This window comes from Haliotis cracherodii, unplaced genomic scaffold, assembly GCF_022045235.1.
Source record: "Haliotis cracherodii isolate W230 unplaced genomic scaffold, xgHalCrac1.p SCAF_44, whole genome shotgun sequence".
In the NCBI taxonomy this organism is placed as follows: domain Eukaryota; kingdom Metazoa; phylum Mollusca; class Gastropoda; order Lepetellida; family Haliotidae; genus Haliotis; species Haliotis cracherodii.
This window is the reverse complement of record NW_027266302.1, coordinates 761,922-788,943: the sequence shown is the minus strand read 5'-3', so window position 1 is coordinate 788,943 and position 27,022 is coordinate 761,922. Positions and strand designations below refer to the sequence as shown.

The 27,022-nt window shown below is 39.2% G+C and overlaps 1 protein-coding gene across 3 annotated transcripts in view; it reads left to right on the top strand.

Annotated features, from left to right (window-relative positions):
• LOC139441763 (four and a half LIM domains protein 2-like) overlaps positions 1-27,022 on the top strand; it is a 130,657-nt gene that overhangs the window by 86,526 nt on the left and 17,109 nt on the right. For 2 of the 3 annotated variants that reach the window (XM_071222545.1, XM_071222547.1), the window contains exons 6-7: positions 20,616-20,816; positions 23,638-23,658. In XM_071222545.1, the coding sequence (XP_071078646.1) occupies positions 20,616-20,816; positions 23,638-23,658 (222 nt within the window). The remainder of the gene's footprint in view (positions 1-20,615; positions 20,817-23,637; positions 23,659-27,022) is intronic. The other variant, XM_071222546.1, reaches the window with a different exon arrangement.

Genomic DNA, 27,022 nt, shown 5'->3' with positions numbered 1-27,022 from the left:
TAAAGTGTCATGCATCAACCAAGTCAGCAAGTCCTACCACCCGTTTCCGTAAGCCACCTCTCAGGACAAACATGGATTGCTGAAGACCAATTCTAACCAAGATCCTCACATGGGGAGTTCATGGTGTATTGATGTCTAATATCAGAATAATTCAGTGCTGTCATACAAAGTTTAAATAAGCATCATATCTGTCCAACTAAATTAAGGATGAACACAAGACCCTTTTTTATGGATAGCAACATCTTTTATCCTTTGTACGACATTTCAGAGCTACTCCTTGCTCCTTCATCAGGTGAATGCTTATGATACATTGAGTACTATATATAAATCCTGATGTTTACACTAGACAAGGTGGGATTAAGGATATAATAAAAGAAATTCTTTCATATATATACTACCAAAAGAAATTAGTTTTAATGTGTATGTAATGTAAAGTTTTCAGAACGTATATTTGTTCTCTACAGATAGCCAGACACAACAAATCATTGACCAGGAAGTATGTAATTTCCCTAACAGATGGTGACGCACTAACAAACTGTAACGGTTCCTTCCTTCCCTACATTATGTGGAGTAATACTGGTGCATACTACTAGGTAACACGTGTACGCTGAGGCAGCCCTCCTGCAATCTGATGGAATGCTGGCCAGATGACTTTATAATTACACAAATAATTACATATGGTTATTACCTAACATAATTGATGTACAGTCACACTGCCTTTAAGGCCTATATTGAAAAATCCTTTTTCATACTAATGGATAATTAATGAATTTGTCTTTTATCTTACGTTTGGGATTGTCTTTCGACAGTGAAAAAAAAAATTAAAGATAAATATATTGTTTTGATTTAGCTTGCATAAGCAGTGGATTGAAGGATATTTGATTCACGTTTGTAAATTGTATTGTCATTTTACATAAAAAATATATGTTGATGAGTGGTTTAAATGAGATTTATATATATAAATATCGTTATAAGCTGTGTTGAAGACTAATTCACTGATGAGTATAGCTGGAATGTATTATGCAGATTATGGCAAGATGTGAGGTGTATCATGATATGTACGATATACCATGGTAATTTTCAAGGTTGTTTATGGTATAGCTGATTATAGGACTTTCAAATGGCATAGCTGTATTGATTTCAATGATTAATATCTGCAGATTGTGTCAAGATGTGATGTGTGACTCCCTCTCTGTACATTGCTCTTGGTCATTGACCAGTTTTATGTAACTTCATATACATGTATTACTTGTAAGGGACATTATATATTTGTAATATTAGTACAGATAGTTTACTTCTGTAGCTCCAACTAAAAGGTTTGAGGATCCATGTAGAAATGCCAGAAGGCTTGCCTGTATGTTTCAGATACACTTATTAGTCATTGGGGTATTTTATACCAGTGGCGTGATGTTGTTTGCTTTGAGGAGTTGCGACAATCTCCCCACCTGAGGAAGCATGGTATACGATCCCGTATTGTACAGGATGTGTGTGACGTAGAGGGAGTGGTCTATGTAGTAGGAGATACCACTCGTATTCCCTGGATAATGCAGCGCTGATAAAGCTGAAATGTGTGACCATTGTCCTGTGACCAAGCTGATCATAGACTTGATGGGACTGTGTCATTAAGTGCTCATAGTGTTTGTGTGATGTTCAGAATTCTTATCTCATCAACATGTGAACACCCTTTAAGATCCGGAGTTTCATTAAGTTGTCATTGTTAGCTATTTTAAGGATAGGAAGGTATTTTTATTAAGTTAGAATGTCAACATGTGCAGTTGATTTATATTGGACTATACATATTCTAGTAATTCTAATGTAAGATTATGAATCATTTCCAGATGTGTGAATAATAAGCAACAAAAAAATTAAGAGAGTTATTTTTAAAAGATAAATTTGAGGTGTTAACATGTTTAAGTGTCATGAGATATAAATCTCAAGTCTTCATAAGGATTGATGAGTGACTTGGCATAAAGATGTCATATAAATAATGTGTGATCCTGTCCAGAAAAAGAAGCATGTTCAGCTTGAATTCATTTAAAGCGAATTCAAGTACTAAATTTTATAAGTTATTGTCCTCTACTTCAAAATAGTATAGGGGCGGTGGGCTAGCCGAGTGGTTCAAGAGTTCGCTTGTCATGCTGAAGACCCGGGTTCAATTCCCCACAGGCCACAATGTGTGAAGCCCATTTGTGATGTCCCCAGCCGTGATATTGCTTCAATTTTGCTAAAAAGCAGTGTAAATCAATACACACTCACTCACTCACTCACTCACTCACTAACTCACTCACTCACTCACTCACTCACTCGAAATAGAATGAAGTATGTCAGTATTTCTATACATGTTGAGTAGTATATTTGCTGCTTCCTTAGGTAATAGGTTCGTATCAAAAATTTTTAGATGAATGTTTTTGTGCAGCATGAGAGATTGCTGAAGAGAGTTAATAATAACCTTTGATGTTAACGTTGCCTTAACATGAAACACCTGCAATGTTACGAGTGAATTACTTTGGGAGACTTTCATCAAAGTTCACGCTGAAATGTATATTTGGGCTTAAAAGCTTCAAAAGTACCTTTAATGCATTAGATGTATTGTAGACAGGGTCACAAAGTATATATATCCATCCATATATGCAGTTAATGAGGATATGATTTGTAGCAGGGGTTTAGAACTACCAAGCAACAATATATCATTCTAAATATGGAGGATCTTAGCCTCAGGATGTCTGTAAATATCTTGAATGTATGACAAAACGTATGCAACAAATCTATGGGTGATTGTACAACACCAAGACCTGATTAAACAGGCCTCCGGGGCTATGTGTCATGGGATCCCTTTCTTCTGTATTGGGGGGAAAGAGCTACGGTTAAGCCAGTATCTTAAAGTGTCAAGTTAACTTTTGATGGACAACAGTTTCTTTTGTATAGTTTCAATTATTTTCATGTTTAAGAGACAACTGGTAGATATAGGATGGTTAAAATGTGTGCAGTGTAAAACTATACTCATTCACCCTCTAAGGAAGTACAGTAGCTCAAGTCTGATTTTTGCTTTACTAAGGTATTATATTTTTTTTTAAAACAATAAAACTAAGAGGTATTGGGTGTCACAATGGAGGTTGTGTAAACTTGGAGGATTGGGTGTCACAATGGCAGCTGTGTATACTTGGAGGATTGGGTGTCACAATGGCAGCTGTGTATACTTGGAGGATTGGGTGTCACAATGGAGGCTGTGTATACTTGGAGGATTGGGTGTCACGATGGAGGCTGTGTATACTTGGAGGATTGGGTGTCACAATGGCAGCTGTGTATACTTGGAGGATTGGGTGTCACAATGAAGGCTGTGTATACTTGGAGGATTGGGTGTCACAATGGCAGCTGTGTATACTCTGAGGATTGGGTGTCACAATGGCAGCTGTGTATACTTGGAGGATTGGGTGTCACAATGGAGGCTGTGTATACTTGGAGGATTGGGTGTCACAATGGAGGCTGTGTATACTTGGAGGATTGGGTGTCACAATTGAGGCTGTGTATACTCTCAGGATTAGATGTCACAATGAAGGCTGTGTATATTTGAAGGATTGGGTGTCACAATGGCAGATGTGTATACTTGGGAGGATTTGGTGTCGTAATGGAGCCTGTGTATACTCTGAGGATTGGATGTCACAATGGCAGTTGTGTATACTTGGAGGATTGGGTATCACAATGGCAGCTGTGTATACTCTGAGGATTGGGTGTCACAATGGAGGTTGTGTATACTCTGAAGATTGGATGTCACAATGGAGGCTGTGTATAATTGAAGGATTGGGTGTCACAATGGAGGCTGTGTATACTCTGAGGATTAGATGCCACAATGGAGGCTGTGTATATTTGGAGGATTGGGTGTCGTAATGGAGCCTGTGTATACTGGAGGATTGGGTGTCACAATGGAAGCTGTGTAATCCCCATGGCTTGAATTAAGCTCAGAGTTGCATAAAACTCACTCACTCCATCACTGTGTTATTAGATAAGAACAGGTTATGTATCTTGTAACCTCAGCTATTGATTTGAATAAAATTTATGTCAATTAAAATTGGAGATTTAATATATTTTCTATCCAATTTCGGTGTCAATGACAGTGGACAGCCTCCTATGTCATTTAAATTATAAAATAAACCTTATTGTATAATTTCCCTTTAGAGCACCACATTCTCTAAATAATCATTACATCAGGTGTTGTTCTATTTTACATAATTGTGAATATGTGTAAGAAAACAGATGGAAATGTTTATTCATGTAACCTATGTAAATCCTTTTAAGCAAATTTTGTTTTAGTTCAAATCAATATCCTTCCAATTAAAAGAAAGTTTCCATCAGACACAGGACATCTGTTTGTATATAAAACACACTCTTTACTCCTTGAAACAGATGGAGTAAAACACATGACTGCCCTGAGGTTTCCCAGGATTGGGTTTTCCAGACAACTAATTCCAATCCGGTTGCCTGTGTCTCTGGGTGTGGATTGCTTGCTCACCCTGGAGTTACTAGGACCCATAGAGTAATTCTGGAATGAAAGATTGATGTTGTTTAAGATGGAGGCAGGGATTGTCTTACCCATAAAGATAAAGCAGATAAGGAGATAGCTGAAGAAGAGGGAAACTTTGTGGTTGCGTTTGTCATTGTAGGCGAAGTACATTTTGTGTATTTTCTACCTATGTAGCTGTAAATTGGTATTATGCGGAGATGGGGTTTTCAATATCAAGACTTCAGGTGACACTGATATCTGTGCCAATGTCAAGGTCAGAACAGTTATGTTTTCTTCGACATTCGGTTGAATATGTATATACCACACAACATTTGAAAGGAATTTTCTCTCCATGTGGGGAGAGAATGTGAATGGTTGCATGGAAATGTCATATGCATAGTATTCGTTATTTTCATGGAACTGGCACAAGTTTTGTATTGTTGGAAGTTGAAATAAACATTGGTTAACGTTTCCATAAGTTTTGTCACCCAATCAAAATTTGAGTAGAATATAATAATTATTCCGTGAATTATCAGTGAACAGTATTGAAAATTTACTTTAAAGTGAAAGTATTCCTTTACAGTGTTTCTTTCAGTTTATATAGGTAAATTATTCCCTCTTTAAGGTGGAATATATGTTTCCCATGGTGATGACAGGCAAATAACCCACTGGCTTAGAAAAATGTAAACAAGATGATATAGATCTCTGATAATGTTAACCGACATCAAACAACACTCCCTCACTCACTCGAGAGTGAGGTGAAAGGTCTCTTCCATCAGCTTGTGCAAGGCATGTCTGTCAAGTGTAGCTGGGCGAGACCATCTCGTCAGTGAGTAGGACCTCTGTCTGTTGCCTGTAAACAGGAAGCAATGACACAGTCTTATACTTACAGATAAGGAACATTTAGAACTTTCCGCTTACAGTCAGCATGAAGGGAGGCAGTGTAAACTGTTTGCATAGATGGAGGAAGTGAGGGCCGTAGAGATTTATCTCTGGAGTTTTCAGGTTGGCTGGAAGATCTCTCTTTTCCTTCCTCATGGAACTAATTATATAAGTTTGACTAAACATTGCATGTCAGTCGTCAATGTGTTGTGTGCTGTTGGGCTTGAATTTCATCAGGATATAAGTTTTGGTTTCGTTTGGTTTGTTTTACGCCACACTCAGCAATATTCCAGCTATATGACGGCGGTCTGTAAACCTGTAGACAATCCAGTGATTTACATCATGAACATCGAACCACGCAATTGGGATCGATGACATGCATCAACCAAGTCAGCAGCCTGACCACCCGATCCCATTAGTCGTCTTTTAAGACAAGCATAGTCGCCTTTTTACGGCAAGCATGGGTTGCTGAAGACTCTACCCCAGATCTTCATGGATCTGAAGATATGTAGTGTGCTGTTGGGCTTGAATTTCATCAGGATATAAGTAGGCCTATTTATATAGATGTTTCTGTTAGGTGGAGGTATAAAACCAGTTGCTAGTCAGGTAATTGTACAGTTTGGGAATGGAAAAAAGTAATTTGATTAGAAATGGAATCAGTTTATTAAGTTGACCTAGTTACGTTGATGTTTATGTTGATTGTACAGTTTGTGAATGAAAAAAAAAAGTTTGAGAAATAGAAATATATTTCAGTTCTTCCATGCAAGCGATTAACGATGTGTAAACCCTGACTTGTATATGAGTAAATTTAGGTAAGTAGTCTTCAGGGCTATACCAATTCGACTTCATGTTGACTGACTATCAAGTAGTATACCGGTACTAGCCAACCACCAAGTGCTCGTTAAGACGGAGTAGTGAGTGAGTATGGTTTTAAGCCGCTTTTAGCAATATTCCAGCAATATCACAACGGGGGACACCAGAAATGGGCTTCACACAATGTACCCATGTCGGGAATCGAACCTGGGTCTTCGGCGTGAAAAGCGAACGCTTTAACCACTAGGCTACCCGACTGCCCCTTAAGATGGTGTAGGTACATTTGATGACCAGTTCCTGTCTCAGCTAGGCAGACATTTCATGCCTGGTGTGAAACAGTGTCGCTTTGGTTACAGAAATTAGATACTGCTGATCTGACTTTCATAATTAACCTTCATTAGAAAAAAATAACTAGATGTTAGCATGATCTGATTCAAGATCAGATAGTTAAAGTTTTATGAAGCCTATTAAATCTGGAAGGGAAGTTCTCTACATATTGGTGCAGACATATTCAGTCTAATGACTGAAGTCTTCCAGAAAGTATTGACTAAGCGGCTGTATGTTGTAAGTGGTAGCTCCTTGCTACTACAAAGTGCCCATTTACCATGGAGAGCCTACACTGACAAGGTAAACTAAGCACTATTACTTAGCACTTCTATATGCAGATATGAACAACTTGCATGAATGGTAGTACTTAGACTAAGGATGGCATGGCTAACGATTGCCTTCAAGATGGTGTAGAAATGACAAATCCTATGATGAGGACGGAGGTTTATGGGCAGACTTAGCCTTGTTTGCTTAGATGAACGTTTAAAATCCTCCTGTCATATTCAGTTGGAAGTTGGAAGTTTCAGGCCATTGTTTTGGCAAAAACTTAAATTGAATCAAAATTCTAATATCAGGAAGATATCTATATTTCATATAGATATCTAAAGAATTTAAAACTATTCCTTCTAAACAAATCCACAAGACCACTGGTGTCATTGATTTGAATCTGATCTGTTTACGTAGCTCAGATGCACAGACTGAAGTCATTTCCCTGTACAAGTAGTTTTCCCACAGCTTGTGTAAAGTTTGCTGCCATTTTTTTCTTCTGAGTTATTTGAACCCCTGTGAGCGTCCAGATGTGTTGAATTTCCTCTATTTACCGCCACATGACCCCGGTTAGATGTACCAAAGTGTTACATGGAGCGGCAGAGGAGCAGAGAGTGGAGCCTCTGTTTGTGTGGTGCATGGTCCAAGCTGACATTCAAATCTGCAGAATTAATTTGTATGAATGTAAAAAGGTGATTATGGCTGAAACTTGATGCTGATGATGTAGGTTCTGTTTTGTAGGCTCATAGCTCCTGTCTGTGAACTGTGTTGGTTTCCTATTGTCTGTTCAAGAGCATGTAGTCGTGCTTTAGTCTCCTCAAAAAAATATATCCAATACAGCCCATGCAAGTCTATAATATTGGCAAGCTTAAATTACTGAAAGGAAGAGAGTCTCTTGGCTCCTTTTATGATATTTATTTTATGTTAATCTATTGGTGCTTATTGTGTTGTTGGACATAATTTGACAGAATATTCTTGTGTGTTTTTCCTATAGGGGCATTATTCTTTACAAACTGAAAACGAAATCTGTTTGTAAATTAGTTTCTTCAGCTGTAAAAAAATACATCTATGTTTGAATAATAAGTTCTTGTCATGATCCTTTAAAATATGAATCAGTCATGATATTGCATTGTAAACATTAACTTAGTTTTTATTGATTTGATATTTTGAAGTATCTTCCCCTGAATCTGCCCTTAATATATTATTTCAACTTGAACTAAACCTATTGAGGTGTTATGTAACTTCTGTCACTGGTTCCGTTCAGATGATATAACAGACCATTGTATGGATATAGTCATTATGGGTCTATAATAGGTAATACTCCCTGACTAGGTGATATTAATCAAATTGCCCCCTGAAACCAGAAACCTGACCTTCAGCCAAGCATCTGGCACAAATAACATGCAGTGATTACTCATGGACAGAAATAGATTACCTGCGCCCATATTTGGAGTGAGAGAAGTCTATTTATAGCATCAATGAAAGTGGATAACAGTGTATATCAAAGGGGCTGAACTTTGACATTATATCTAAGGTGGATGTGTTGATGCATTACACCAAGGATCGAGGCAAACCTCAGCCGGTGCCAGCAGAGATGCAGCACAACCGACAGCTATGTGAAGTTGGTGGAATCCCTACGTTCAGCTTTTATCTTGGCCAGATTCTACCTTGATATAAACAGGAAAGAAGTTTTAAAAAACAAGCTGAATCTGCAGTATTTTGTTTTTCTTTGCCTCCTACAGAGGCCTAGGGTGGAAATACCTAGGGTAAAGAAGCATTGATGAACATTGACAAAATAGATTGGGGTATAGGTTTACATTTTTCATTCAATACTAACATTGTGTCCCAATAGAATTATCAAAATCAATATCATATTAATGGCCCTTGAGCCCGATGAAATTTACAAACTGTGTGTGGTATGGCTTATTTAAACTTTAACTATGTTGTCAGAGACATCGAGCGGTAAAGAACAAATTTGGTTCAAACATTGATGAAACTGAAATGTTTTTTTGTATCAGTTTCTATACAATTATATACCACTTCTAAACTGCTAAGCCCATCCATTATTACAATTTTCACATGCAAAAACTTATTACTATTGTCATTGTCTTCATAGAAATACCCATACCAATTCACGAAATGAGATACTTATATACCTTTAATGAAATGTGAGATGTACTGAAAAAGTAATAAACGGCAACTCTGGAACATTTACGAGCTCGAAAGTGCAGTTTCACAATCAGATAATTCTAGAATGAATATTTCAAGTGTTTCAAATTTTTCACATGTGTGTGATATGTTTGTGTCTGATGTTTTGACAATGGACATACTTCAGTGTAGCAGATATACTGTAGAGATTTAAGGGTGTAGGAAAGATAGCCCCGAGATTAAGGGATTCCCCTGTAAGGAGGTGATGACCTGTAGGGGATTACCTGGACATCAGAAGCTGATGGTGGCTCATCAGTCATCACTCGCCATCATGATGTATCCGACAGGCCGCAGCCAATGCTGTTCTCCTTCTCCAATGCCTAAGTGGCCATGTCTACCTTGAGAGTAGGCGCAAAGGCTTCAGGTGCATCAACAAACTCACATGGTGGCAGATGTGGTTTCTTTTGTCCAAGTCAAAATTGAATACCAGGAATAACATGCACAATGTTCTGTTAAACAAAGAGTTACATTCTCCACATGGGAAAAGGTTGTGAAACACCTTCTGCATGTTTGGCTGGCATTTGCTGGATGTTGTGTGTTGCTGCAGCAGTGCCAGTAGTTGCGGAAAACACTCTCACCAATTTGTAGATTTGGGCCCCGTTTCGCAAAGTGATCCTAGCTCTAAGTCCAGGAATTATAAATAGTTGTAGCTCCATGCCAGTCCTAAGTGCATGTTAAAGTATAAGAGTTACGATAGTTGTAGCTCTACACCTGTCCTAAGTGTGTTTGTTAAGGTATAAGAGTTACGATAGTTGTAACTCAGTGCCAGTCCTAAGTGTTTGTTAAAGTATAAGAGTTACGATTGTTGTAACTCAGTGCCAGTCCTAAGTGTTTGTTAAAGTATAAGAGTTACGATTGTTGTAACTCAGTGCCAGTCTTAAGTGTTTGTTAAAGTATAAGAGTTACGATTGTTGTAGCTCTACACCTGTCCTAAGTGTTTGTTAAGGTATAAGAGTTACGATAGTTGTAACTCAGTGCCAGTCCTTAGTGTTTATTAAAGTATAAGAGTTACGATAGTTGTAGCTCTACGCCTGTCCTAAGTGTTTGTTTAAGTATAAGAGTTACGATAGCTGTAGCTGTACACCTGTCGTAAGTGTATGTTAAGGTATAAGACTTACGATAGTTATAACTCAGTGCCAGTCCGAAGTGTATGTTAAAGTATAAGAGTTACGATAGTTGTAGCTCTACACCTGTACTAAGTGTATGTTAAAGTATAAGAGTTACGATAGCTGTAGCTCTACACCTGTCCTAAGTCTATGATAAGGTATAAGACTTACGATAGTTATAGCTCAGTGCCAGTCCTAAGTGTATGTTAAAGTATAAGAGTTACGATAGTTGTAGCTCTACACCTGTCCTAAGTGTATGTTAAAGTATAAGAGTTACGATAGTTATAGCTCAGTGCCAGTCCTAAGTGTATGTTAAAGTATAAGAGTTACGATAGTCATACATGAGTTTAACTTGGACAAAAACCATGCAAGGGATTACCTGACTTCTGACCAAGAATTATTGTACATGCCAGTGCATAATTGAGAGATCCAGTGATAGCACTGTAAACACTTCATGCTTGAAAGCCCAGTGTTATAAGAGAATGCCATTAAGCATGCATGCTGTGTTTTGGTTGTGTCGAGTTTCATAAACAATAAGTAGGCAAGCAGATTGTTCCCACATGTAGGCAGTGTACAGTCATGCAGTCGGTGTACAGTATTGCTCCATGTACAATCATTAGCGTATTGATGTCATTCAGGGGCGATGGGGTAGTCTAGTGATTGAAGCATTTGCTCATCATGCAAAAAACCCAGGTTTGATTCCACACATGTGGACAATCTGTGAAGTCCATTTCTGTTGTTCACCACAGGATATTGCTGGAATATTGCTAAATGCAGCGTAAAACCATATGCACTCACTCACTCACTCACTCACTCACTCACTCACTCACTCACTCACTTATTACATTACAAGTTATTATTGCTTGATATCAAAGAAATGAGCTTCACTGAAGTATTTTTTTTCCCTTAAGTAAAACATACAAAAGGTTGAACTTCAGTGGTTAACACAAAGTTGATTTTTTTTCTTCTCAGAATTAACATCTTTTTGTTTTATTAAGAAATGTTTGATTGTTTTCTCAAAGGTGTTTGTTGTTATGCTATATGAAAGTGTTTAGTCATCTGGCCATTTAAGTGCTACAGGAAGGAGACTTTTGGTTTCATAGCCTCGTGCCCAGTGCAAAAGCATACTGAACTGAGGGCTTTAAACTTTCAGTGATGTCATCACTGCAGAGGGCAAGGAATGTAGTCACTGCTATGTCAGCTTGTTCAGACATCTCAAAATACTAATGCAGATATGACAGTTTGTCATGGGTGTCAGGCAGCCTTGTTACATTCAGAATACACTGTCATTATTACATGTTGAATGAACTGTAGGATTTTAGGGGCACACGACAGGTTCAGGGTCACATGACAGTTTCTGGATCACATGACAGTTTCTGGATCACATTACAGTTTCAGAGACTCAACAGTTGGAGGACGTCATGGCATATTTGATCAATACTCACATATTTCTGACTGGAGTAATTTCTTCTGACAATTTTTCAGTTCCATGAAAACAAGAAATTCAAATGTCTGAAAATGCATTGAAGCTCATAATAAGTCTTCTTGCTTAGAAGGAGGCAAAACAGCCATTAGACTGATAAAGAAATCTTTTGCTTTTTGGGATATTAGAAGAAAAACAAACTCCGGTATCACTGATGCAGTGTATGAACATTTAGTTTATCACGTGCAAGTGGCCATGTTTCAACCAGGATAACCTCTGTGCAGGATATTTAGCTCGTAGAGCAAGGGTATCAGACTATCTTATGGAAAGTATGGCAATAGCTTCATATTTCATAACACGCACACAGCTGGAACTAATCGACATGCTACTGGATAATGAGATTTCTATTACTTCGCCACTACTGCTCACTTCAGATAATTAATGTGAAATTGTTATGATATATAAAATGTGCCCTTCTGCGAATTGTAATCTTTGATACCATATATTTGATTAGCTCACTGGGGACAAAATAGTCCTCAGCACTTAATGCTAGATCCAACTGACAATTGACAATCGGGTGGTTTTAATGTGTCCTTATATGGTGTGTCATCATACCTCAGCATAGGAGCATATCCATGCTGTCAAATACTGTGTCCAGTCAGGCTTACAGTGTTGTAAAGGGGCGGTGTAGCCTTGTGGGTAAAGCTTTCGCGGAAGACCTGAGTTCGATTCCCCTCATGGGTACAATGTGTGAAGCCCATTTCTGGTGTCCCCCGATGTGATATTGCTGGAATGTTGCTAAAGTGGGGTAAAACCATACCCACTCACTACAGTGATGTAACTTGAATACAGATGGCTGTGGCATACAACAACATTCACTCACTCACTCATGCACGCACAGGGGCGGTCGGGTAGCCTAGTGGTTAAAGCGTTTGCTCGTCACGCCGAAGACCCGGGTTCGATTCCCGACATGGGTACAATGTGTGAAGCCCATTTCTTGTGACCCCCCGCCGTGATATTGTTGGAATATTGCTAAAAGCGGCGTAAAACCATACTCACTCACTCATGCACGCACAGTTTGGCATGACCACATTTAGTTCTTGATTTCCAGGTTTTTGTGTCAGTATGTCAAGATGCCAGTGGAAGCAAATAAGGTTTGGGTCAATTATCAAACACAAATGATAAACTAATGACACAAGCAAATGATTAAATGCAATATACATGATCCTCATTTAACAGTCAGTAAACTTAATAACATTACATAGTACCAGAAGGTGCTGAACAAGCAAATTGTAGTTCCATTCTTCTTCTTTTGGTGGTAAACATCTGAGATCTGCATCACTTCAGGCATTCCTCCTACGTTTAACTGACATGCCATGATATAACTGAAATACTGTTCAAAACGTCATTAAGCCAATTTACTTGTGAAGATTTGATTTATTGCATTGATATTCCAATTAGGAACAGTTTCGGCATCACAATGATGGAAAAACAAAACAATGGTACAAACAAGAATATGGAGATAATCATTGCAAACATATATTCATAATAATGGAAAGAACATGGACATTAATAACACACGTCATGTTGAGCACTGAGTAACATGTGCATATAGTAATTGTATTAATGGTTTTGAAGATGAAATGTAAGCCTTGAGTTACATGGGGACTCATGCAAGGACATATGAAGACGTTTACATAGATAAATAAATATTCAATTCATCAATGTCATTTATTACATTTCAAGCATTCCATCCCACACCTATAATCATGCATAGAAACATAGATAATGTGAATGCCTAATTAGCTGTTGGCAGACAGGGCCTGATCTACTTCTAATGTTTCTCCCTAAGTAAACAGCCTGTTATTTCTCCAGGGAGGGGGCATGCCTCTTTAATAATGAGGTTAGGCAGGTTTCAAGTTTTTCTGAAACTGAAGACTACCAGGGCCCCGTTCCACAAAGCGATCTTAGTGCTACGTTGATCGTAAGCCTATGCTGAAGTATGGGAGTTACGACCAACTTAGCACTAAGATCGCTTTGTGGAACGGGTTCCAGGTAGTGAGTCATGTAAGAAGAAGAAAAGAAGGATTGATAGTTTTTTATTTTAAGGTTTAGGTGGAGACTATTGTTTTTTGTAATCTTTATTTCATCGCTACAGTTTTAGTTTCGATGTTCTTAAACTCTTAAAAGAATTTGTATAAGAGTGTTGTGTGCTTGTTAAACTAGTGTGGGAAATACTTATCTTTGGTCTAGAAAAAGAGTAGGCTTTTTCTTTCAACGATAATTTGTTATGTCAGCACCACACCTGATGTGGTAGATGCCTATGACCTGTGGCACTTCGGGCTTTCCTCTCACATTACATAAGAAGACGTACAACATTATGGATAACAACGTCTGGCTTATTGCACAAAGCAACATCTGCGATGTTACAGATTCTTACACTGTCATCAAGCTAGAGTGACTACATCCAGTAAGAGCCGACTAACAGGATCGGGTGGTCAGGCTCGCTGACTTGGTTGATGCATGTCATCGATCCCAATTGCGTGGATCAATGCTCATGATATTAATCACTGGATTGTCTGGTCCAGACTCGATTATTTACAGACCGCTGTCATATAGCTGGAATATTACTGAGTGCGGCGACCAACGACTACATCCAAGTGAAGAGTATTAAGCTGACATGCCTTAATATATGTACCTGAAATACTGTTGTCATGAAACCCAACACACTCACTCACGCATAACACTTATTGATAACCCCAGTGTTTCACGGATATATTCCAGCTTTTCCTCACACGGTTGATTGAAATACGAATACAAATAAATAGCTACATCAGTTATTTATTTATATTAAAGTCATTCTGCCTTGGAGTTAAAACTGCAGCTGGCTTCTTGAATCACTGATTATAAGTGATGTAGACATGGAATTTATATATTTCATTTATTATTGTATAAGAGGGTCTATATTACTAGGCCAAGACATAATAATAATAAATATGTATGTTTAATTCATTTTGTGGAGGGGCTGATTTTCAGTAGGGGCAGCAGGCCAGTGGAACAAAAAATAAAACGTGTGTGTCCCAATGAGTGGAGTGAATGCTGTTTAACATTGTCAGCAATAGTCTAGCTATATCACAGCCTGTAAATATATCAATCTGGAGCAAGCAAACCAGTGACTGAAATATGGAGTAATGATCCACTTTATTGAGGTACGATGTTACACAATCAGCCCAGTCACTGAGTTTGACAGTCTCATCTACTGTAGTCGATTCTTTAGACCAGCAATGCAGTACAGGTACCCTGTTTCTTTCCAACACAACACCCACCCACAAAAACCCACAGCCCACCAAAAAAACCAACCCCCGCACACAAACCGAACACACATGGCTTGTTTTCAGTGAATCACATGGTTGTCTCCAAAGAGATACAAGCTACGTTATAAGAAACATACATAGGACGTCTTCCAATCCACCCCATGACTGGGACTTGCATAAGTCAAGGTCACAGGCCATCCATCCCAATAGTTGGTCTCAGTAGAGGTTGATGAAATGAAATGTCAGTTTTATAAAGTCAACTTGGCATACCAAGTAAGTAAGTATTAGGTGAATCCATTCAAGCTCTTTATTCAAGTCTCTACTACCATAGGCCTTCTGGATAGCCAGGCAGTTAATGTGTATGTTTCATCAGACAGCTGGTCTGGGTTTGAATTTCTGCTAATTCTTGGTTCTCCCCCTATAAATGGTTGCAATATTGTTAAATGCAACATAAAGTCTTGATCAAAGCATCATTCTACCTTTACATAGAATTTTAATGAAGATAACAGAATAAAGAATAATTTCATTTGTGTTTAAATCTTCATTTTCCCCTTATATTTAGTTTATCAAATATAATCCAGTATATGTGGCCTTGAATGTGATATACAACAGCTTTAACTACGTCAATACTGTATGTATAATGACCAATATTGCCCAAGCAGTTGCTACAGGAAGACAGTGAAGTAGAGATGACTCCAATAATGTCCTTGTATGTAATATAGAGTGCTGTGAAACTCTATCCATATATTGTGTAACAGTTGGTAAAGTGGCATGTTCATCAGATGGCGGTAGATCATTATTAGCCTGCGTCTGGTCACATTGGACATTACTAGCCTCGACTAAGGCAGGATTCAATTTTGGCTGTCATTCCTGGCAAATATCTGACATCTTACAGAGGATTAGAAGGTAAACATTGCTACAAGCAGGCTGAACTTTTTCTGTGTGTCTTCTGCCATGCTTGAATGTCAAGGGTAGATACCCTAAAGAAACCTTGAAGTCAACATTTTGGACTTGTATTTAACACGTTTTGTGGGTAAAACTACTATTCCTGAAAAGAATTAATTACAGTCAGAGTAGCAGACTATCTTAGTGGTTGTATGTGACCTTAATTGTGGTATCTTGTTATTTGGTGTAACAGAGTTGTATAACTGATGACTATGCTGGTATTACACTCTATATTATTTATTCGCTCATCACGCCAAAGTCCCGGGTTCGATTCCCGACATGGGTACAATGTGTGAAGCCCATTTCTGGTGTCCCCCGCCGTGATATTGCTGGAATATTGCTAAAAGCGGCGTAAAACCATACTCACTCACTCACTCACTCACTCACTCACTCACTCACTCACTCACTCACTCACTCACTCACTATATCATTTAGTGTTCTGTAAAATTATACACTATATATATATATATATATATATATATATATATATATCATTATTACAAATAATAGGTCCCCCCTGTTCAATAATGGGCTATACTTCCCTAGCCCTCGTCTGCCTACTCCAGACACAAGGACACGCTGTAAGCAGCCATGACCTAATGGATAGAGTATGACACAAGGTGCATGATTGATCACATGCACTGTATTGGCCCTCGTCTGCTTACTCCAGACACGAGGAAACGCTGTAAGCAGCTATGACCTAATGGATAGAGTATGACACAAGGTGCATGATTGATCACATGCACTGTATTGGCCCTCGTCTGCCTACACTAGACACAAGGACACGCTGTAAGCAGCCATGACCTAATGGATATAGTATGACACAAGGCTTGCATGATCACATGCACTGTATTGACCCTCGTCTGCCTACACTAGACACAAGGACACGCTGTAAGCAGCCATGACCTAATGGATATAGTATGACACAAGGTGCGTGCATGGATCACGCCAACTGTGTTGGCCGACGTCTGCCAACCCCAGGCACACTGTAAGCAGCCATGACCTAATGGATAGAGAGATGCTGAACACAAGACACTCATTGATCTTCTATTATGAGTAGCATTTTCATACAGTACATAACCCAAACAGCATTCTCTTTATCTGATGCTCCTGACAAATCATGCTTAGAATAGGTCCTAAGTATCCCATGCTTTTCATCGGGTGAACGCAATGGCTTTAGGTATGAATAATATTTCATTTGGTGACCACTGAAAAATGAGGGCTGTGATCTGGCTGATTGTGTTATCATACCCTTATAGCATCTATTAGTCTGTCTCCCAGACCCTAGAGAATAAATTAAAAGTGAATCTAACTCAAGTCGAGGAAGATTTGGCAAGTCTAGATTACATCTGCTCTAGTCAGAAATTAGGCATTGCTCTGGGAAGCATCTGGTTTATATTTTTTATTTTGTAGATATATATTTTGAATAGGACAACTTTATTATTTGGACTTAATGTTAGACTATGCCTATAATTTAACATGCACTTAGGACAGTTGTAGAGTGAGGAACACTTTGTGAAAACTGGCCCAATCAAATGGATGAGAGGGTTTTCACTCACTCACTCACTCACTCATTCACTCACTCACTCACTCACTCACTCACTCACTCACTCACTCACTCACTCACTCACTCACTCACTCACTCACTCACTCACTCACTTCTCTTACTCCAAGCAGAGCTTTGGTATCAGGAGTTCAATGTTGCATGTTATTGCCATGATATCTTCTCGAAGGCCATGGGTCATATCAGACAAACATATTGGCACCACCAGGTAGCAGTACATCATGGTCTTGCATTCTTATCTGCTACGTGTCACACTTAGTTGATTTATGTTATTTACATTGTCACATTTACAATATAGGGGCTATTTGTTTTATTTATATGTGTTTGCAGTTAAGATATGTACATGTATGCATGTATGCTTGACAGTTTATATTAGTCTATCAGTTTTAGCAAACTGTTGACCTGGCGTTTTCAGGGGCCTGATGTCTATGTAGTTTTATGAAGGCACACTGGCTACTTACTACCTTACCAAAACCCAAATTCTACAGCCATATAAAGGATACACATGCAGGAAACGGTCTTCCAGAGGCCCCGTCTTCTATATTTTGGACTGTGTATGGCCTGGTGCCAATTAGAGGCCAGTGTGTATTGGAGGTCTGCTGTCCATTAGGGGAAATATGTTAATCTCTCTAGATAATTTTGTGATCCATGGAGGCAAGTTTGAGTGATCAGCTCCTGTATCTGTTTCTGTGTTTATGGTTCTGGTATCATGGATTTGTGTTGTTTATGTGTATTGGGTATCAAGCTTAATCAGCCAAATCTCGGTGGAAGATGAAGAAGGCTCTATGGTGGTATACAGGTTAGGTTCAATATACAAACAAAACTCTTATAGGGATTCTGAGGCAGAATTGGTCCCCAGTACTCCACGCTTGTAAGAGCCATGTAATTATTAGCAGTTGTGGGCAATTTGTGTCACTATTCACTCACTCACACACACTTGTGGCTATGATACCCAGAATTAGTAGTTGAATAATAGCTTGACATATTACACATGAATTGAATCAATACCTTTTGCAAGATGGATGTTCAGAATTTAAAGACTTCATTGTGAAACTGCTTCTGGAACTGATCCTTAGGTTTTAGACTTTTCTAAATGACAGTCATATCTGTGGTTGAAGCTTCCATGGGAGAAGTCTTATACCATTTAATACAGAACACAATCGTAGCTCTATGGCTGTCCTAAATCCAATGGACAGCCTCCATGGTGTAGTGGTAGAGCATCCGCCCAGAGAGCGGAAGTTCCAGGGTTCGATCCCCGGACGCATCATACCAAAAGATGTTCAAAGATGGTACTTGTTGTTACCCTGTCTGATGCTCGGCATTAAGGTGCTATAACAAGGACTGATCGGCTTGGAGTCAGTATACTGTGTCTTAGTGGGGTATTCATGTTAAACAGCAGCATGGTATCTTAGTGGGCTAGCACTATATATTGAAATTAGTCCGGGCTAGTACAAGCAGACACACACACACCCACACACACCACACCACACCACACCACACCACACCACACCACACCACACCCACCCACTACACTGGTATGTGCCTTTAAGGACAGGTGGTGATATACCAGACATTTCCTATCAACATAGTACACTGGTATATGCCTTTAAGAACTGGGGGTGATATACAAGACATTTCTAATATATATATATTTTCCACACCCATATGTACCCATAAGAACTGGTGGTATATTTATGATATACAAACCACAAATATATCCTGTGTACCACACATTCCACACCATATGGGCGATAAGGCAACAGTTGCTGTTCCGAGGATCAATACAGCTCATCCTGGAATTGATTTGCCACTGCATGATGTAATGGGAACAATTTACGATTTTGGCGCTGACATTTCCCTTATCTCCCGGGGGGGCACATGGTTGTTTATATCCAATATGTTGTGCATGAAGTGATGGATCTGGTGGTGCATCAAAGGTTGGATGTGCACAGGTCAAATGCAGAGCGATTCATGACATGCAAGTGTCCAGTTTTGGATATTGGGATTTGTTTTGTACCCAGAAACATAGTGGAGGACATAGTTATGATAGAGATGTGTGGTGTGTTTCACAGCTGGGGACTGGCTTTATCATTATTCTGTCATCGGGGATAGCAGCCATTTTGTCAGTGTAAACAGTAAACAACATTAGTGAGTCCCATTTGTTGGACAGTAGAACATTTTGTACAAGTTTTTGTACTGGATGAGACAGAAGGGTTCTCTGACGTTCTGATTGTGCCTTAACAGTTGTGCCAGTGTCTATAGTACCAACAGAGTTGCATCCCTTGGACACACCAGGAACCTATGATCATGGGTTTGAATCCCGGTTCACGCAGATTCTAGGTTTGTCAGCACCACACCCATACTTGTTGATTTCACCAAAGTGGTAATATCTAAGACCTGCATCACTTTGGGCTTTCTTCCCACATTAAGCCCACATGCTCTGAATTACTGGACTACTGTTCAGAGTGGCACTGGACCCAACTCACTCACTTGCTCTAGAGCATCAAGCAGTAGTGTCACTTGCACTGACTCACATGTCTGGAAGGAAGAAGTTAACAAATGTGTTCTCTTTGCTACCATGACACACATGCAGCCAAGAAAAGCTTCAATTACAAATGTATTGGTGACATTGTTAGGAAGAAGGACTTGTGCTATATGGTGTCAGCACTTTGCAATTGAGTGAGTGAGTGAGTTGGGTTTAACGCCGCTTTTAACATTATTCCAGTTATATCACGGCGTGTCAGCTTAATGTCGGAGGAAAGCCCCAAGTGACGCAGGTCTAAGACGTTTACCACTTCGGTGAAACCCACAAGCACGGGTTTGGTGCTGACAAACCTAGAAACATAATTGGGGCGAACCGGGATTAGAACCCACAATCATAGGTTTCTGGCGTGCCCATGGGACGCAACTCTGCACAGCGAATCGCGGCGCCTTAGACGACTGGGCCACCCGTGCCCCCCTTTGCAATTGAAGACCACTGGATTGAAATAGATTTCAGAACTGCATGATACTTTAAGATATCATTACAGAAATAATGTAACATCACCATGCCATTGGTGTAGGAAGAAAGTGCATGGGAGAAGCATTTGGACTGTAGCACCCCAAATTATTGTCATCTTTGTTGTATGAGTGACAAGATGTATATTTTGAAAACTATGGCTGTTTTGAAAGGTTTAGCAACAATTTGTTTTAAAGAAAATGTGGACACCATGGCAATTTTTATGAAGTGATGGCTATAAAATTATAACGGAACGTTCCTATTTTTCAGTTGATATTTTCTGGCGAGTACACCAAGGCCATGGATCAGAACTACCACACTGACCACCTGGCCTGCTGGAACTGTGACAAGCAGCTGGTGGCCTGCCGCTACATCCTGAAGGAGGAGCACCCCTACTGCATCCCCTGCTACCAGCAGCTCTTCGCACACAACTGTGTGGAGTGCAGCAAGCCCATCGGACCCGACTACAAGGTAGGCGCCATGGCACAGGCAGTGGGATGGTGTATTGGTTGGATGAAGTAGTTCTTGAACATGGATCAGATGGTATCTGTATCATATTGAAACTTACTGTACAACAGCACAGGACATGGATTGAGACAATGCATTTGTAGAAGCTCCCTATTCAACAAGAATACACTATGGCATAGATTGAGATAATGCATATAGAGGCTTCCTATTCAAAAACATAGGCTGTGACTACGGCGTAGATTGACACAATGAATATAGAAGCTTCCTATTTAACTAAATAGGCTGGGACTGGGGCATAGATTGAGATAATGCATATAGAGGCTTCCTATTCAACAATATAGGCTGTGACTGGGGCGTAGATTGACACAATGCATATAGAGGCTTCCTACTCAACAACATAGGCTGTGACTGGGGTGTAGATTGACACAATGCATATAGAAGCTTCCTACTCAACAACATAGGCTGTGACTAGGGCGTAGATTGACACATTGCATATAGAAGCTTCCTACTCAACAACATAGGCTGTGACTGGGGCGTAGATTGACACAATGCATATAGAAGCTTCCTACTCAACAACATAGGCTGTGACTAGGGCGTAGATTGACACATTGCATATAGAAGCTTCCTACTCAACAACATAGGCTGTGACTAGGGCGTAGATTGACAAGTTGCATATAGAAGCTTCCTTCTCAACAACATAGGCTGTGACTAGGGCGTAGATTGACAAGTTGCATATAGAAGCTTCCTTCTCAACAACATAGGCTGTGACTAGGGCGTAGATTGAGATAATGCATATAGAGGCTTCCTATTCAACAACATAGGCTGTGACTAGGGCGTAGATTGACACATTGCATATAGAAGCTTCCTATTCAACAGGCATTGAAGCATCACTTTAATTCATCATAAGTCAGTTATTTTCATTGCCAATAAACAAAATATTTTTTTATTTTTCACATCATATGACACAGATTTTAAACCATAAAATGAAAGAGTTGAGTTCAGCGTCTTTGTTGGTGGGATCATAACTTTCAAGAAAATTTTGCCAGAGAAACTTGTTTTTGTTATGCAGTCGATGCCTCTTTGATGACATGAGACCTACAGACAGCCAGATGTAACAATTAAAAGTCTCATTGAGCATGTGGAACTCAGTCTGAATAATAAATCAGAAATGCACAGTAGAGGTTGTGACATTGGCCATGCTGGTTCTGCACTCTGGCTGCACACTATACGCATGTCATAGTCCTGCACAGCACGACGTAGTTAAAAATTTTTGATGCTTACTAATATGGCATTACCAAATGCGGTCATAGATAGTCTTTTGTCCTGATCAGCATATATGTGCGTAATTATTATCTGCACAATCAAAGGGAGATTAGACTGTGAAACTGTCATACATATTTGCGGTGCCCTTTGAAGTAGAGATAAAGCAAGTCGATTTGGTTTGTTCAGATTGGCGAGCAAAATAAGCAACACGTTCAGCCAGATATGAGGCAATACCAACAAATTCTGTTGTGGAAACGTTTATAAACAATTGCCCAACATTGAGTACATCAACTTTGAAGTTACATCACGTGTTCACCTGCATGTGCTAAACCTGGGCCTTCTCACACCTGTCTTCCTGTCTGCCTGTAAGTAAACTGCGGGCAGACTTCACAACTTGGTGCCACCTTGAAGCACCTACATGTGACCCTCAGACTCTCTGATGTCGGAAATAACAACGGGGATCTTGATAGGCTTGTAGGTCGAACAGTAAACATCTCATCGCAGGTGAACAGATCGTCTTTAAAACTGGGCCTTAGTTCTGTTGAGAGGGCATGATCACAATTTTGAATGTCAAAGGTTACCTGTTAAACAGGGTATGACATTTTGTATATTCACAAGTAGTGTTTATTTTTTTTGTAAGTACACTTACAAAATTACTCTAATCTTCTGAAATCATAATCATTTGGACATCAGAAAATGAAGAATAATTTCAATTTGCACTTGGACAATAGCTTCCAGTAAAGTAATTAGTTGAGAAACTATGACAGGCTTTATCATTGCTGTAGGGTCAGGAAGCTCAGTGCATGCGGCATAGGCATATATTTCCACATGGTGGAAAAAAGGCCATGCTTCCAAGGTAAGCAGGGGTGGTTGGGTAGCCTACTGGTTAAAGCGTTTGCTAGTCACGCCAAAGACCTGGGTTCGATTCCCAACATGGGTACAATGTGTGAAGCCCTGCCGTGATAATGCTGGAATATTGCCAAAAGCGGCGTAAAACCATACTCACTCACTCACTCATTCACTCACTCCCTCCAAGGTAAGCAAGTCAACTCCTATATCTTTACATAAGAGCAAGAGTTTATCTGAAGATTTTGTTGCTGAAAAAAAAATTATGCCCCTTTGTCAATATCTGTTTTGAAACACAGAACAAAAAACACTATTGAGTTCCCAGTTGAAAACATTATATTGGTAGATACCATTTGAAGGCAAGACTTATTTTGGTGTAATGAAGTGACATATTCACATCATATTGGCACATTCCTGTGGAAGAAGCCTTGTGTTTGCTGTAATACTGTAATACTGGATCCTGGCAAAATAAAGTGGAGATTTTCTTGCTTTAAGCTCAGGTTCGTCTTCTAGGTGAATCCAGGACTTTGTGACAAAGGTGAAAGATTTGGAATACAACAATTCATGGAATTCAAAACCATTCTGACAGTCTTGTTTTTGTTATATTCTTTACTTATTTTGTTTTGTTTCTTTCCTGTTTGTTTTCAGGCAGCACTTCTGTTCAAAATATTTCAAACTCATTTCATTTCGGTTTTGTTGCATTTGCACTTTTCAGTCTATCCGGATCGCAAAACCAGTGAGTAAACTTTCCAGACCCAAACAGTCCCTTCTCTTAACCAGAGATAATTGCTGCCCTGTGTGGAGAATACACTAGCATTATGTGCTGCACTAGAGTGTACAGATAACGGAATACCATAGAACATGTAGTGTGCAGAGTTGTCAGAACAAGCACCTGCTGTCACACTGCCTCCAATTGTATAGCACCCTTGTTTCTCCCAATGTAAAATGACAGTCCAGTAATAGAAGTTACATAGCAATTAATCAATTTTTTTAAGATGTCTCACCAAATTTAACAGATTTTTCATTATTTTTTATGTTGGTTGTGAGTATAAGTAATGCTTTAATAAATGATATGTGTAAGGTGTCTGTACGATGTCATAACTATAATAAGTTAAGCATGTGGTTTGCAATTATCTCCTTCCCCAAATAAACAAGCCATGGATGACATATGTTGTCTTCTCCATGTCTCCAGTGTGTTAGATAGTTCTGGGTTTGATTTGGGGAGGAAAGAAATGTAAACAATTCACAGTCAGAACGTGGCAGTTTGTCAGAGAAATTTATTTTCCTTCTTCAAAATCATGGAACATTAGGAAACATCTATTTGGCCTATAGTGCCGACTAGGCAGTTCCCAAACCTTCATTGGTAACCATTCATGAATTACAGGGTCACATTATGACTAAGGTTGTCTGATATTGCCATGTAATCAGTTGTTGAGATGACACCATCTGGGCAGGAATTAACCAACAAGTTGACCAGAACACAACCACTTGAGAGGTAGGAAGACAGTATATGTACAACAATGGAAAATCGGAAACAATTAGCTTTTGTATTAGATTCCTATTCTGTAACATGAGGAAATATTTGTTCTTAAGACACGGAAGTATAACACGGACTATTGTCATTTTCTGTTGGGAGAAATACTTAGACAGGGTTTACAGTCCTCAGTGTCCATTAGTAGAACTTAGAGGGTACCACATATGTCTACATCCTTTCATCTCCATCAACCTTGTATACCCCTGTACTAGTGCCAATGGTAGTTTGTACCGAAATGTGACACGGTTTGGTGTTTACCGTGTGTCATGAGCCGTACCGCATCCATCTCCACATCATCATCAAAACGTCCCCATGTTATAGCTAGGTATAGTGTAATCTTTAGTGTGACACTTTGTCTGGTATCTTGGTGTTTACTGTGTGTCGTGGGCCATACCGCATCCATCTCGTCTGAATCAACTCAGCCTTAATGTCCTCATGTTATAGCTACCGGTAGGTATGGTTTATATGAAGAGTGACATCCTTTGGTGCTTACTGGTATGATGAGCCTTACCACATCTTCCATACATCTCATCTCCTTCAACCTGACCTAAATGCCTGTGTTATAGCTAGGTATGGTTTATACCTATGTGTGACACCTTCTCCAGTGCCTTCCTGGTGCTTATTGTGTGTGATAGTCCTTACCTCTTACATCTCCATCAACTTGGTCTGAATACCCGTGTAAAGCTAAAGTCCTGTTTTAGACTGATGTGTGACACGTACCCTGTCCAGTACCTTGGTGCTCCCTTCCCGTGAACTCAACGATATATTCCCTGTGTCATAGAGTCCCTCCTGAGCGCCGCATTTCTTGTGTTCCAATACAAATAGTAATACTGGTTGGCTAGGTCTACAGTGACTGATGCGTTTTGTTCCTTGTGAAAGTAGTTATGAATAGTAGACATATCATGCATTTTGATCTGTATACAAACTTTCTTGAGTTTTAAGAGTTTTAAATTGATGTCAATATTGAATGGTAAAAGGACTCATTGCCTTAGAAATTGATGGGTGAAGGTATCATAAATATAAGGAGACCCATATTGCTCAGAAAAGAGTTACTGTTTTTTTCATCAGGGTTCACTGACCTTGGCCTCCTGGAAATCTGTAGCACTGCAGCTTCATACATAAGTTTTGATTTCAGTCAGAAATACATTATGATGATGACGAAACATTCCACATAACTGTCAAAGGAATCATACAGAAGAATGTCATGTAACCAGAATATTATCCCAGGTCGGTCTGATCTCTGAGTTGAGCGACAGTGTTTAACTGATAGTTTATGGTAGCCCCTGTTGTGATGTTAACACACATGTAGTCGGGAGATATAAACTGTTATCACACGGTACACCTAATCCAGCAGCTCTGTCTACAGTAACAGAATACCTGCCTGCTTACTCAGCTCGTGTTGTCTGCTGAATGGATCAGCCATAAATGGTAGCACCAAGGTGTACGTACTGAGTAGCGAGCATCGGGACATCTAACCTGGCTATCTCCACGCCGTTATAGCTCATATATTTATATATACCTCTGGCTATTGGAGGATATTAAGCATGATGGAGCCTTTTCTATCAAGATATTCTTTCATCACATTGTCCATCTAGGTTTGATTACATCAGTTTGATCCATGTTTCATTTGTGTATAAGGATAATGGAATCATTGTTACTACATGTATAAGGAATAACACATTCGATTATGATGTGTTATAAACTGTTATAATACTTTTGGTTCACACAAAGAATTGTTCTAATATTTTTGTTTCAGTTCTTGGTCAGACTATCTTATCACATTACCAGGTTGGGTAGTATGAAATATTACTCATTTCTCAAATATACAGATAAGGATCCAGCGACTTGTTACAGATATTAGCTTTTGTTTATGGAATCAGAAATATTGAATTAAGGTTTTACTTGAATTTTCTTTTCAGACGCTATTATACACACAGAAACCAACATGTTATGTTGGAACGGCATGGCATTAAGAGATTCTGATAATAGAATTCTATTGAATTTATTTTTGCAATTGTATCATCTCAACACAGATACAATCAATTATTAATATTGATACTTAGATTAATAAAACAGTATTCAGGAATGCTGAAGTCATAGAAAATGGCCCAGTAATGACATTTCTGTCTCGATGTGAGATGGCTGTGTTTACCCTGCCAACTGAAGCCAAATGCTGGTGCATGGAACATAGTGTATACCACAACAAAAGATGGAGAACTAACAGATCGTTCAGCATTTCTTGCTCTCACTACTCTGACAAGGTTAAAGGCTTTGGTAATGATGCAGAACTACAGCACATAACAGATTGCACCTCTCTCTGTCTGTCAATAATGCAATTGCACCCCTGGTATTTGACAGTTTGATTCACATCCAGATTGTGCTCACTATGGAGGTTGCCGCATATTCTGTGTATTGCATGAAGAGCATGGTTGGCGCCATTGGTCCACTTTATTTAGGGAGTCCAAACTTCCGAATGAGTTAAATATTAAGTGTTCTCTTCTTTTGTGTTCATTCCAACAGGGGAATTCAAATACCGTATTCAACGTAATAAGCGCCCAGGCCGCTC